Here is a 14,815-nt window from a genome sequence, read left to right on the forward strand (position 1 = left end):
ATATATACACACACATATATATATATATATATACACACACATATATATATATATATATATTTTGAGACAGAGTCTCACTCTGTTGCCCGGGCTGGAGTGCAGTGGCACTATCTCGGCTCACTGTAGCCTCGACCTCCCAGGCTCATGTGATCCTCCCACTTCAGCCTCCCGGGTAGCTGAGACTACAGGCATACACCACCACACCTGGCTAATTTTTTGCATTTTTTTTTTTTTTTTTTGTAGAAATGAGGTTTTACCATGTTGCCCAGGCTGGTCTTGAACTCCAGGGCTCAAGTGATCTGCCCACCTCAGCCTCTCAAAGTGCTGGGATTACAGGCATGAGTCATTGCACCCGGCCTGGGCCTGTGTCTTAATCTCTTGCTATTTATCTGTATCTCTTAACATCTCTCTGGGAATAGTCCAATAGATATGCAGTTCGGAGTTGTAAATTTAGCTTCCTAAGGACAGGGAAGCCCAAGGAGCACAGATCTAGTAGATTCTGGGTTTCAGGCCTCCCTATCCAGCATGCAGGAAAAGTACCCATCTTAGCCCCTGATCACGTGCTCCTCGTCCAGGTAACCTCATCTCCAGAAAAATGAGGCTGAGGAGGTTTGACTAATGATTATGCTTATCCCAGAATAATTTTCTAGATTTCTGTCAATGCCTTCCCTTCCTCAGATAAATCCAGTACAATCATTTCCTACGCCATCCTACTTTAAGCACAGCATGCAGGAGTGGCGGGAGCTTAGAGTTAAGATCTGGAAACTCCCAATCAATGACTTGCCCTGTCATCCTGAGCAGCGGCTTCCCGGACAGATAGGATTCCCTGACACAAAGGCAATCTTCACCATCTCAGCTCTGATGGAGCAAGCCACTTAACCTCGTGAAGCCTGTTTCCTCATCTGTACGATGGCATTATTAACAGAGAGGTTGTGAAGACTGGTGAAGACAGAGTCCTGCCATGACAGGGCTTGACACACCTCCAGCTGCCTCAGGCTCTACCCAAAGCTGGGAGGAAAGGGAAGGGGGATCTTCTCTACACCTCAGGAAATGCCCCCCTCCACAGCTGTCAGGGCAGGCCCACCACTGACATTTGCAGGACAAGAGAGCAAATGGATGCCAATTCTGTATGCTGTGGAGTTTTCTTCATTCCATTCCATCTAAATCAGGAAAATGCAACAAAATCTGAGGCTGAATGACCAAGTTCGAATTTTAAACGAACAGATTCCTTGGAGTGCTGCACCGGAGTGTGACAGCACAGGGACAGCCAAGCCCAGGCTCCTGGCTCACAGCTGCCTCACTGCTCTCCCCTGATGTGTGGGCCCCATGCTCAAGCCTGTGGGATAGGAAATTCCAAGGTCCTAGGTGCCCCAGGTGCATTTCGTAACAGGGGAGGTGGAGGCACAGACTTCAGGTAGCCACATGCCCTGGTGTCCTGCAAATTTCTTACCCCATGGGGAAGGGAACAACTGGACAAAGGCCTAAATAAAGCCTTCTAAAGCACCAGGCCCAGGGCAAGCGTCCCTTTTGCTCAGGTCTAAGGGCAAGAGTGGGACAGGATTAGATATCTGACCTGTAAACAGTACCCCATTGACTGGCCAGTGACCTATGAGGTGTCCTGGCATGAAGAGCTCTGCCCAGAGAGGATGATCGTTGAAGACTGTAATTTCCAAAACTGGCTACCACAGTATTTCCATTCACAGGCTCTTCTAGCACGTTGCCATGCCCCTTCAAGAGATGGAGTCTATTTCTCCTCCCCCTGAACCTAGGTGGGACTTTATGATAGTCTTGGCGAACAGAATGCAGTAGAAAAGACACTGAGTAATTTCTGAGACTAGGTCATAAAATGTGATATGGCTTCCGCCTGGGACTCTCTCAGAGGACACACCCTTGCAACCAGCCACCATGTTGTGAGGAAGCCCAGGCCACTGGAGAGATCACTGTTTGAAAACATAGGTTTTAGGCTGGTGGCGGAGGTTGCAGTGAGCTGAGATCACGCCATTGTACTCCATCCTGGGCAACAAGAGCAATTCCATCTCAAAAACAAACAAACAAACAAAAAAGAAAATATAGGTTTTATTATTATTCAGGTATGACGAGGCCAACAGGTCAAGAGACGACTGCCATTGAAAAGACAGATTAGGCTGGGCACAGTGGCTCATGCCTGTAAATCCCAGCACTTTGGGAGGCCAAGGCGGGCAGATCACCTGAGGTCAGGAGTTTGAGACCAGCCTGGCCAACATGGTGAAACCCTCTTTCTACTAAAAATACAAAAATTAGCTAGGTGTGATGGTGCATCCCTGTAATCCCAGCTACTCGGGAGGCTGAGGCAGGAGAATCACTTGAACTCAGGAGGCGGAGGTACAGTGACCTGAGATTGCATCACTGCACCCCAGCCTCAGTGACACAGACACAGCGAGACTCTGTCTCAAAAGAAAAAAAGAAAAGATAGTTTGTTACTCACAGATCCAAGAGAAGGGGACACACCAAGTCATGCAGGAACACACGCAGAAGCACCAGCTTGGTCAGGAACCTGAGGGAGAAAGGAAAACTATGGCAAAGGCATTTAGTGTGGTTTCTACAAAAAGGAACAGGGTAAGCAGGTTCAGGATTAGCTAGTTTAAATAATTTTGGTGGGCTCTGAGGTGTAGGGGCTGGCCCCAGTAGTCTGGTACTTGGCCCCTGGGTGACTAGGGCAGGAAAATAGGGGCCTGTAATTGCTGGATAAAGGGGGTGGTTGGGAATGTGGGCACTGGATTGACTGGCTTGCATATGAAAGACACCCTCACAGGTCAGTTATTTGCTATCTCTAGGAATCTGCTATCAAAGGGGCAGTCCCTCCAAGGTCAGCAAGGCCCCAAGATGCCAAAAACAAGACCCCAATATGTCAAAACATCAGAGTACAGAAAATAAAAGACATGGTCAATAGCATTTGTAGGTTTTCCAGCCAACAGCCCAAAGCATCAGCCAACAGCCGGCATCAACTGTGACATGCGAGAAAGTAAGCCTCCAGATCAGTCCAGCTCCCACTATCAAGCAGCCCAGGTGACCCCACAGAAAGCAAAGATGAGCTAGGCCCACCAAGCCCTGCCTTAACTGCAGATTCATAAGCATATAAGTATTTTTTGATTCTGTAAAAGTCACTAAAATTGGGGGTAATTTTTTACATAAGTATAGTAACTTGAAAAATCGGAATGAACTAAGGCAAACAGACTCTCTGTCTCCCAGATTTAAACTGGGACTTATGAAAATTAGTGAGTTGTTAACAAGAGGACAAATGGTTAGACCCAAACTGAAGCAGTGATGAAAGATGCAGCTGAGTCACATTCATGACAAATGACTTGTCTGGAGTAACAGGAGTTTAGTCTGGAGTGGCCTTGCTCCTGAAAGACCCAGTTTCCTGAGGTCATCCCTGAGGCCTGCCAGGTGATATAATAGCTTTCTTTATGGTTTGAGCTGGGTTCCTGTGAGGCCTTGGATGGGCAGAGACTCTCACTCCAAGACCCTCATGCTGATCTTTCCCTGACATGGTCTCCATTTCCTGCACCCAAGGGAGCCTCTCGCCTTTGGAAACACGGTACCCAGCCACAGCTTGGTGTGCAGTAAACAGGCGGGATGGGTGACAACCACCCTCCTTCTTTTCTCTTACCAAGGGCCATCAGGGAGTCAGAAAGACACTAAATATTAACAAGCTGTGTGAACTCTCAACGTCTAGTCAATTCCATGTGGCTAGTATCCGTTTCCCCAAAATATTTTTTGCTTTTGATATTTTAAAAATAATTTTTAGTAGAACGTCCAGAAATTTTACTTCTTTGGTCCCATCCCTAAACTCAGACCAGGACAGGGAACCCCTTCTGGTTTGCACCCATTCCAGAGCCTTCTGGCAACAAACCATCATCTGTGTGTTCTTGCCTAGAAAGGAAGGTCCAGAGAGAGGAGGCCACTTGCCTGTTGCCTCTTTCAGCTGAGATAGGGCCTCCTTCTCCACCCATCCCAGCCAGGCACTCAGGTGTGGATCACAAGGAGTGCCTCCCATGGCCATGGTGGGATCAGAGCCAGATGGGGTAGATGGGGACAGTTCACTGGGGTTAAGAGCCCCATTTAGGAATGTGGGTTGGCAGTGTATGGGGGAGGGGAACAGTGTGCATCAGGGGCGCCTGAGTGTATGTTAGCAGCAACCAAGGAGGGCTGTGTGGCAGGGGATGGGGAGGTGGGAGAGAGTGAAGGAGAGTGGAGTCAGGAGACAGACTGACTAATTTACTGAGATTTTTTTTTTTTTACCTCCTTGTATTCTTTTTTTTTTTTTTTTTTTTTTGGAGAAGGAGTCTCACTCAGTCGCCCAGGCTGGAGTGCAGTGGTGCAATCTCGGCTCACTGTAACCTCCGCCTCCAAGGTTCAAGCAATTCTCCTGCCCTCAGCCTCCTGAGTAGCTGGGACTACAGGTGCACGCCAGCACACCCAGCTAATTTTTTGTATTTTAGTAGAGATGGGATTCACTGTGTTGCTCAGGCTGATCTCAAACTCCTGAGCTCAGGAAATCCGCCTGTCTCGGCCTCCCGAAGTGCTAGGATTAAAGGCGTGAGCCACGGCGCCTGGCCACCTCCTTGTATTCTTCCCTCCCACACCCTGACCCCTGTTCCAGAGGAGAGAGCCCAGCTCTCTCTCTACCCAGGCCTCTGGGAAGTTAGTGTGAAAAGTAGAAATTGCCTACAAATGCTCATCTGTGATCATGTTCATGAGGGAGGCTCTGAGAACCTTCCAAGACCAAGAGGGTAGGAGGCTGGGTTCCAGGGGAGCTGAAAGAGGAGGGCAGTGCTTGTCAGGGCTGAGACCTGGAGGGCCAGAGTGGGAGGGAGGGAGGGAGAAACAGGCAGTGCCAACGTAGAGAAACCAGCCTGGGCAGAGACAGCCTTGTCACGTGTGAGCCCAAGTACAAATGAGCATGTAGCTGCACGTACCAAGGTGTGTGTCTGTGACCAGACCTGCCCGTGAAATATCTCCCTTGCCCAGCCAAGGCACCGCCCATGTGAATGGTGCCAGTGGGAGGTCTGCCATGGCAGCTGCCTGTCAAAGCTGATGCTATAAAAGATGTGAGAGGGCAACTACCTTCCCAGAAGGGGCTGCATGCATACGCACATGGACCCCCTAATATATACACGGGTGCATGCAGTGATGCACATATGGGTTGGCCCTTCCTCTTTATCAGCAGGCAGCCTTGGGATGACGGGTGATATAGAATTCACACCACAGACTGTGGCCACGTCTGGGTCTGCTCACCTCAGCTCCAATACAGCCTGTGTAGGCATAGGCCAGGGAATAAAGGGGGTACCTGTGGCTGGGCCAGAGCCCAGGGCCTGGGGAGCCTGGCTGAGAGAGGCGACAGATGACAGCAGCCAAGCAAAAGTAACCTCCATCAGCCAGGCCACATGATACCTGCTAGCTGAGATATGGGGAGTCATCCAAGGGACAATCCACACAGGGGCTAAGTGTGGGGTTCCACCTCAAGGGGCTCAATGGCTCCAGAGTCACTAAATCAACTTGAGACTCTGTGACTCTCTGCCCTTTCAGGAGCCAAAGCCACTCCTGCTAGTGGGCTGAGGGCACACAGAGATACCCTGCCCCCTCTGCTCTGGGAGCTATTCTATTGTGATAGGGTTTCAGGGCAGGGCCATGCCCTCCCCCAGCCGGGGCTGTCAGAGAGGGCCCAAGCCTGAGGCCATGTCCCCTTTTTGCACCCAAACTCTCTGGGTAAGGCAGGGCTGTAATTTTGGAGGTACAGAAGTGGTGGCAGGCATGTCCCCCTCCAGGAAGGCTTCTTGGGTTTCTGGGTACGCTAAGAATGTTTCAGCTCATTCCCAAGGTCCTAGAGTCTATCTCAGATCAGGATGTGTCTTGTTCTCAAATTCCCCAAATATCTCCTGACCACCAGCTTTAGGCCAGATGCCCTTTTCTCTGTGTGCCCAGGACCCTGGTTGACTGCCCTTTTTTCCTTCACCAGTGGCTTGCATCCACTTTGCCTTTCATTTTCCTCCTCCAAGACTGGCTGCCAAGTGGGGCACATCGCTCCAGTTCCCCTGCTTTCTACCCTCTCCAGACAGGCACTCAGGCCTTCATATTCCTGAGGGCGTTCTTTTTTTTTTTTTTTTTTGAGATGGAGTCTCACTCTGTTGCCAGGCTGGAGTGCAGTGGCGCGATCTCAGCTCACTACAGCCTCCGCCTCCCGGGTTCAAGTGATTCTCCTGCCTCAGCCTCCCGAGTAGCTGGGATTACAGGCCTGTGCCATCACGCCCAGCTAATTTTTGTATTTTTAGTAGAGACGGGTGTTTCACTACATTGGCCAGTCTGGTCTTGAACTCCTGATCTCAAATGATCTGCCCACCTTGGCCTCCCAAAGTCCTGGGATTACAGGTGTGAGCCACCGCGCCCAGCCTCCTGAGGGCATTTCTGCTAATACTCTGGGGAAAACTGAACAAGAGTGCAAATCATGACAGGTAAGGTAAGAGACACGACTGAGCCCACTCTGACTGTGGTGTACACTGAGGAACTGGCAGGGAGAGAGGCCTTCCACATTCAGCTGGGCTCAGGAAAAGGACCACACAACATTGTGGCCACCAGGGGGCGGGCTGCACCTGCTGGACCACTGACCAGTTTGAAAGCCTTATTCTTGGGAGTGAAGTGTCTTTAGATGGGAAGGATGCTGTCCCCAGGTCCCACCTGGGGACAAGTAGAGAACATCCCTGGGGACAAGGGTAGAGGTAGAAGATGGCTAGGAAGCCAGGTGTCAGTGGACATAGACATTTGATTGGAAGAATCCATGTGTGATGGGGGAGAGTGGGTCTTGGTAAGAAAGGATCAGGATGTTGAGGAAGCATGGGAGTTGTGGGTGTTGAAGGCAGAAGGATGAGCTTCTGGGGACCCCTTAGGGATGGTGTCCTGGAACAAGCTGAGTGGGGAATACAGGGTGTCTTGAGGTGTAAGGATGTCCTCTGCCTTTCCTAACACCTTGATCATCCCGGTTATGGGGAAAAGTAGTAGCTGGAGGTCACATCCTTCCCCTAGAGATCTCTACCTCCTTGCTTCAGATGCTACTCGCAGGCCACTCCAGCCCAGGCATGTAACTGTGATTTGATTACATGAGCCAGTAGAGCCCCCACTGTTGCTTAAGCTGGTCTGAGTTTCGACTTTAACCTTCAGATCTTAACTAGTTTCTGAACTGGTGCCTGTTCCTTGCTCAAGAGGTCTCAGTGGCTCCAGATTACCCTTAGGTTAAATTCCAAACTCAACCTGCTCTTCAGGACCTCCACCTCTTCCTCCGTCATTATGTCCTACTTCTCCTCAAATACAGCCTTCTCTGTGGAGATTGTAGATGAAAAAGTCCGCTTATCCAGGAACTGAAGGCTCTGGAAATGACACTGTTAGCATCATCACCTCTGTGGGGACTCCCTGGAGAATAAATCAGTTCTACTCTGTGCCACCCTCTGATTGCTCTTCAGCCTCCTCCATTAGGCTGTGAGCCCCTTAACGGTATTTTGTCCACTGCATGTGGCCCTAGCCTGGCACAATAAGGGCACCCAATACATACTTGGTGTGGGAGTGGTTTGGCCTGCCTAGGCTAGCACAGGGCTCTTTGGAACAGATTTCAGACTCTGGGCCTGGTTCCCAGTAGGAGAGAAGGGCTGCTGCCTGGAGGAACCTCATCTAGGTCCCAAGGTGACCCCAGGAGAGAGACCTGTGGGTGGGCTCAGGTTCATTTCCACTTTACTAATCACCACGAATCTCTGCCCAAATCCAACTTCCACTTCTTTTCCAATAGGACACTTACCACCCTCAGGCCCAGCTCCTGAAAGAAAGGGCTGGGAAGACTGAGCTAGAGACATGTGAAGCTAGACTCAGAAAGAGACAGAGACATAGAAAAATACCTGAGACAGAGAGCGAGAGACAGAGTCTGAGTAACAGACACACAAAACTTGAGACTGAGATGCCCACAAAGAGGAGAAAAAGCAGACCAAGAAACAGTGCCCGCCAGGAGAGATTCAAAGGTGGCGAGCAGGGCAGGGGCAGGCTGCGAATGATGGAGGCAGAGAGCATTGCAAAGGGCCCTCAACTTTGTCTGGGCCCACAAACCAGAAACTTGGAGGCCATTTCCTCCTTGCTCATCCCTCACTCCTCAAGCCCAAGCAGTAGGCAAGACTTGTCCAACCTCCTTCCAAAATGTATCTGGAATCTGTCTAGCCCCCTTAATCCTCACAACTACCATCATCCTCTTTCTGTATTAATGCAGTATCTTCTGTAGGTCTCCCTGCCTCTTGCACTACCTCAGCAGAAATATTCTAAACACATATCTGATTATGTCATTCCCACAGCCCCCCAAATAAAGCCCAGATGCTTTTCCTGCTTTACAAGGCTTTGCTTGATCTGAGAGCTACCCAGCACCAGTGTCCAAAATCTCAGCCATTGCAGACCTTTCCGGAGCATGTTCTGTCCCTCGCCTCTAGGCCTGGAACATGCTGCTGCTCCTTCTAGCTGAACACCCATCTGTGATGTCCACCCCCCAGTTCCCCTTTCCTCAAATCACCATCTCATTTTGATCTCAATGCCCAATGTTCCTTCCTCAGGGGCAGCCTCTTTCTGGCCTCACTCCTCACGCTTGCACTCACAGAGCAGTGTCACCCCTATGTGTCACCTGAGTCCAACTCCAACCACTCCCTCCTGGAGCTCTACCAGAGACTCCAGGCTAGGGTGCCCTGGGCAATTCCTTCCATCTTCCTATCTGCTCCTGTCCTTGGTCCCTTGGGGCTGGGTTCGTCAGCCCTAGCCTCATGTCCCCCTACCCTTGGTATCCCAATCTTTACCCCCTACTCTGTGTAGCACCTTCATTCTAAGGTCATGGTCCTTTCTACATGTCTCATTTGTATGTTTTTTAAAAAAATCTAGGCTGTGCGTGGTGGGTCACACCTGTAATCCCAGCACTTTGGGAGGCAGAGGTGGGTGGATCACTTGATGTCAAGAGTTTGAGACCAGCCTGGCCAACATGGTGAAACCACATCTCTACTAAAAATACAAAAATTAGCCGAGTGTGGTGGTGTGTGCCTGTAATCCCAGCTACTCAGGAGGCTGAGGCAGGAGAATCCCTTGAACCCAGGAGGTGGGGATTGCAGTGAGCCGAGATCGCGCCACTGCACTCCAGCCTGGGCAACAGGGGAAGATTCCATCTCAAAAAACAAACAAACAAACAAACAAACAAACAAACTCAAAACCTAATCTATTAGTTTCCTATTAAAAGAATTATATGTAAATAAAAATTAAAGAAAAATATTAAACCTGTTCTTGTACAGGTGGTACAAGGACACTGTATGATGGGAATTTGGGAAACGTAACTTCAACCAACACTTTGGTGCTCTGTCTAGGTCCCCTTGGGCCCCTTTCACTGTTTCTGGACATCCCCCACTGGGGCTTGATGTGCTCTGGCCTCCCATGGCTGGCACCTGTCCTCAGGTCAGTGGGGCTGCTTTGCTCCTATTCCCAGAGAGCCCCAGAGTGCCCAGGGGCTTAAGGCCCCCAGGGACAGCCTTTGGCTATGACTGACTGACTTGTGTGAGAGTATGATAGCTCAACTCCCTACTTGTCATTTTAGATAACTCTGAGATCCCCAGTGTCTAGAGCAGAACCTTGCATATAGAATATGCACTCAATAAACGTTTGTTGAATGAATATAGCCAAATTTATCAGTCTTATCCTGGCAATTTCTTAAGTTTTTGTCACTCTCAGGCCTTTCCCATCCAAGATCAAAAAGCACTTACCCATTTGTTCTGGTTTATGTTAATTTTTTATATTTAATTATTCAGTCTATCTTGAATGCGCTGTTAAGGACTGGGATAAAGATATATTTTTTCCTCATGGATAGGTACTTGTCCCAACAATTTTTGAATCTTTCTTTCATGTGTAAAACCAAAATACTGTGTTATCTAAGACTGTTTCAGTAAGGTATTATGCAATCACTTATAATAGTAGTAACAGCAATTATGTCACCACATAAGAAAATGCTAACCTTATAATTTTAAACATGGCTTTTTTATAGCTACATAAAATTATGTCAGCATATAGGCAAGGACAGGGAGAAATGGAGGAAATTAGAGATGGACTAAGGGATGGTGATAGGGCTATAGGTGATACTTTTCTTTGATTCTATTAATATTGATAAAATAATAAATCAAAGAGCATAACTGAGGGGAACAAGGACTTAAAAGATAGCAAGTTGTTTTCTTGCTTGAGCCTGAAAGACTTGGGCGAAGGTAAGGGTTTTTTTTTTTTTTTCAAGGTGATCTCAGGAACCTGAGGATGGTGGGGGATGCAGGTAAAGGAAAATTGTTACTGGAGGGTCCTGGGGAGTCATTGCTACAAAAGAGGCCAAACAAGAAAGACTCTATATATGAAAATGACTTCCTCCAGCCCTGTACCACTGAGCTCTGAGCTTCCCAGCCTTCATTAAGTGAAAAGAAGCTCTGGAAGTACTCCCACCTCCCAAATAAGGGATCCAGCCCTCAAGCATGTTAATCAGTGACTCCAAATGTTTCCATCACTTTGCCCTCACTGATGGACTATTTGGGATGCTTCATCGACCAGGCAGCAGAGATGCTAATCTTTGTGGTTATGACCAAAAACTGTAGAACCATATCCCCAGGCCCTCCCCACTCAGCAATCTCTGGAAGATCCTTCTCTGACCCCTTAGAATTCAGAAGTCTTTTTCTTTTCTTTTTTATTTTTCTTATTTTAGAAAATTGATTTCACCAGGTCCCAGGTCAGCCACACCCTCATAACAAATGTGAAGAGCATTAGAAGTTAGAACAAGGGAAATCTGCCATGGGGCCCTAATGTGGTCTGTATTAGGGAGTATTGGGAGTCTGTCCCAGTATTGTGGTCTGTATTAGGGAGTATTGGGAGTCTGTCCCAGTATTGTGGTCTGTATTGGGAGGATTAAGAAGGGCATGCCCTGGAGCCTGGGCTATTACACTAGGGCTTGCCTTCCTGACTAAAAGGGCACTTCTTCAACTATCATGGATCTACCCCATGAGGTGATTCACTGGGGTCCCAAAGGTGCCCTTGGAAAAGCAGCTACTCACACGTGAGCACGCCCCAAGGGCAACTGGCACCTGGTCCCGCCCACACACACAGAGCCAGAATGCCAGTGGAGGTCCTGGATTTGGAGCAGAACGCCCACCTCTTGCCTACCAATTACCTTTTACAGCAGCTCCCCTGGAGTGCCTGCCCACCTGCCTCGGCCGCAGAAGCCCTGTCCCAGGACTGTCTCCCACACCTGGACCCTCATGGGGCTCCTACAGGTACAGAGACCACCGATGTCTGCGGGCTGACCACAGGCCAAAGGCTCTTCCGGAAGTGTCCTTTAATACTTTGGAGAGGCTCGCCGGTTCCCCCGGTGAGCACGGGACCTGACTGCATCAGCTCCAGGATCCAGGAGATGTGGGGAAGTGAGAAAGATCCTGTTTGGCCTCGCCTGCTGGAAGCCACAGAAGAGCTGGACATGCCCGCAAGGCCTGAAGTGCGCGCGCAACCTAGCAGGCGGCGGCAAGCGGCTCTTCGCCTCAGGCCGCCCACTGAACCCTGCCCACCGACGTCGCGCCCTGTAGGCCCTCCCAGGCCCTCCTGATTCGTGGAGAGCGCGCGCGAGCGCTCCTGCCCCACCCCCGAGCCCGCCCTCCTGCGGCACTACCCCGCCCGCCCCTCCCGGCTTACGGGGCTGCAGAGTGTGGCCTGCAAGTTGGAAGCGGAGGACGCGGGCGCTCAAGGGCCCCGACGCTCCCAGGCTGAGGGGGCACTTTGTCGTCTCTCCCACGCTCTGGCCGTCGTCCTAGGCCTGACAGTGGCCAGCTGCCTTGCACAAGCACAGTCCCTGCCAGACTCGGTCTGCCACCAGCGCCTTCCGCTCTTCTGCCCTCGACGGACTCCCCCGGTCCCCTTGCTGCACAGCACCCGAAAATGCCCACTGCCCAGGCCCCTCTCAGTCACGACACCCTCAAGTGCAGGAGGTTGGTCCTTCAGGACCCGCCGCCCCTCACGCGGGCTCTGGGGCCGAATGCTGACGCGAGTCCCGCCAGCATCCGAACAACCTGAGCCTCTGGCCCGGTCCGCAGACTCCCTCTCTGCACAGATCACTCCCGATCCCGCTCACTCCTGGGACCCCTCAAGCCGGGAAGCGCAGCCCTGGGCCTCTCCGAACCTTCCCCACGCTCCCCGGTCTCCATCACAGCAGCGCCGCGCCCGGGCCCCTCTGCGGGCCGTCTGGGTGTCACTACCGCTCCTGGGCAGCCCCCACTTCTGCACACCGCTTCCCTCCGCACTCACGTCCCAGGCCCCTCGGTTCCCTCGCCTGGACGCCCCTCGCCCAGCACCTTTCCGAGACACCCTCACAGCACCTCCGCCAGCACTTCCCGCGCCTCCTCGCGGTAAATATCCCTCCTCGGGCCCCCTTCCTCGCTCCTGCCTCCATGCCATGCACCCTCGGCCCCCGAGCTCCCACACTGCACCCTTCCGAATCCTGCCAGTGCCCCCCGCGGGCCCCCGCGAATCCCCCCGCTCCCCTCACCCCACCCATCTGCCTCAGACTCCTCCCCACATCTCTCACACCCCAGGCCTCTCACCTCACTCATTCTGCCAGGCCCCCCTGACACCCCTCACTTCTACCCTCCGAGCCCCTCTGCCGTCCGCTACACCCCTCACCCCTCACCCCACTCAACTGCCCCGGGCCCCCGCGCGCGCGGCCGCCCCCTCCCGCCCTCCACTCACCCTGTGTCGGCCCCGCTCCCCTCTCCCCCACCAGGCGAGCAGGCGACCGGGCAGAGCCCGCGGCGGAGGCCGGTCCCCGGGCCGGGACACACCCACCCGCCCGCCCTTCTTCTTTCCCTCCCTTCCTTTCTCCTTCCCTCCCTCTCTCCCGCCCTCCCGCCCTCGCTCGCTCCTTCCCCCTCGCCCGCCCGCTCCCGCTTCCAGCGGCGCCGGGCCTCCCGCTCCGCCTCCCTGTGCGCGGCTCTCCCGGGCGCGGCTCCGGGGTTCATGGTGACGAGGCGGCGGCCGCTCGAGCCCAGCGGCGGCGGCGGCGGGAGCTGGGGCGCGGGCCCGGGCCGCCTCTCCCAGAGCGCGGGGCCGGGCGGCGGGCGCGCCCAGGCAGCGGCTGCGAGCGCCCCCCCGTGCCGCGCCCCCGCGCCCCCCGCGCCGCGCCCCCGCGCGCTTGGCTTGCGGGGGGCCGGGCCTGCGGGCGGCCGCCGCGCCGCGCACCCATGGACGGCCCGGCCATCATCACCCAGGTGACCAACCCCAAGGAGGACGAGGGCCGGTTGCCGGGCGCGGGCGAGAAAGGTGAGGAGGGGCGCAGGCGGCCGCGGGCTGGGGGCGAGCGCACACCCCGCGCCGCTGGAGTTCACTGCCGGGCGCCGGCATGGGCCTGGGGGAGGGGTGCACAGGGCCCGGAGGGTGCGTGGGTGTGGGGTGCGCCCGGAGGAGAGCGAGGCTGCCAGAGTGCGTGTGCCGACCGAGCCAGTGTGAGTGTGCAGGGGCTGGCGGAGAGACTGGGAGCGAGTGTGTGTGCATCTAACCGGGAGGTTGTGAGTTTGTGTGCGCGCACGCCCGCAGAGAAGTTGTGAGCCTGTGTGTGCACCTAACACAGAGGTTCTAAGTGTGTGCACTTGTATGTGTGTGTGCACACGCGGACAGAGTGATTGTAAGGATATGTGTGCACCTCACAGAGAGGTTGTGAGATTGTAAGGGTTTGCGCACCTAAAGGAGATGTTGTGAGTGCTTTTTTTCCTCACAGGCTGTGAGTTTGTGTTGTGTGTATTAGAGGTTTGTATGGGCCTGACTGAGGGGTTGTGGAATGTGTGTGCGTGAGCATGAGCCTGGAGAGGTTCTATGCCTGTTCACTCCTGACAGAGTTTGTGAGTGTGTATGATTGTGTGACTACACCACCCAACTGGCAGATTGAATGTGTTGTATACATCTACTGGGAGAGCGTGTGTGTGTGTAAATTGTATACAATGAGGCTGTGTGCATCAGTGCACCTAACCACGAACCTGTGTGTACAGATGTGTGTGCCTTCCTGTGTATCAGACAATGAGGCCATGTGTCTGGGTGTGTTTAGTTGGTTGTGCAAGTGCTGGAGTCTTGGGGGGAGAAGAGGCAGTTCGGAGCCATCCCCGCTTTCTCCCTTCTCCACTCTTTGCTGTCTCCGGGCCACCAGCATGTTGGGAGGACTTACAAGGCCTGGCCCTTCCAGGGCCCTTTTAGGACCCAGCTTTAAAGGGCACTTGTGGATCCCTTATGATGCCAGGAGTGTCCCCTCCCAGAGAGCTGGCCAAGGGCTCAGCCAGCACTGTGCTTCTGTGCCTGGTTTGATTTTGGCACATTTTGACCCCAGCCCCCCATTCTGTTTCCTTTCTGTCCTTTCTCTTGGTGTCTGTGTTCCCACTTAGAGACTTGGCGTGTCCCCCTCTCTTGCATGCCTGGAGCTTTCTGTGCCTCTAGTGTGTTGGGACTTGGACAGACTGTTTTGAAGGGTCAAGGAATGTGGCTTCTTTTGTTCTGGTGACTAAAGCTTGCCTCATTCTCTTCCTGTCCTGCGCCTCGTGAACACCTGGACTGAGGTCAGGTGCAGCCCACCAGGACCCCTGACCCCTCTCCAGGCCGGAGCTGGCCACAGCCGGCTTTGGGGATGAGTCAGATTTCTTTCTAGGGGCTCCCACCTTTGCTGTGCCAGTGGGTGAGGTGTGCAGCCCCTGCTAGAAATCTGCGTGGGAGTGAGGGGAAT

At 53.0% G+C, this 14,815-nt stretch overlaps 1 protein-coding gene and 1 long non-coding RNA gene across 7 annotated transcripts in view; one reads left to right on the plus strand and one right to left on the minus strand.

Moving 5' to 3' along the window:
* Positions 1-11,688, minus strand: part of LOC106634565 (uncharacterized) — a 44,394-nt gene extending 32,706 nt beyond the window's left edge. Inside the window, exons 1-2 of one of the 5 annotated variants that reach the window (XR_010111419.1) lie at positions 11,237-11,688; positions 2,465-2,533 (exon numbers count right to left, since the gene is read on the minus strand). This is a non-coding gene — a long non-coding RNA (uncharacterized LOC106634565). The remainder of the gene's footprint in view (positions 1-2,464; positions 2,534-11,236) is intronic. The other 4 variants (XR_010111418.1, XR_008624716.2, XR_004670500.3 and 1 more) reach the window with 4 other exon arrangements.
* A 1,187-nt stretch (positions 11,689-12,875) lies between these two features.
* Positions 12,876-14,815, plus strand: part of CTDSPL (CTD small phosphatase like) — a 122,379-nt gene continuing 120,439 nt past the window's right edge. Inside the window, exon 1 of one of the 2 annotated variants that reach the window (XM_034956130.4) lies at positions 12,876-13,371. In XM_034956130.4, the coding sequence (XP_034812021.1) occupies positions 13,293-13,371 (79 nt within the window). In that variant the 5' untranslated portion in view covers positions 12,876-13,292. The remainder of the gene's footprint in view (positions 13,372-14,815) is intronic. The other variant, XM_034956129.3, reaches the window with a different exon arrangement.

This window comes from Pan paniscus, chromosome 2, assembly GCF_029289425.2.
Source record: "Pan paniscus chromosome 2, NHGRI_mPanPan1-v2.0_pri, whole genome shotgun sequence".
NCBI lineage: Eukaryota > Metazoa > Chordata > Mammalia > Primates > Hominidae > Pan > Pan paniscus.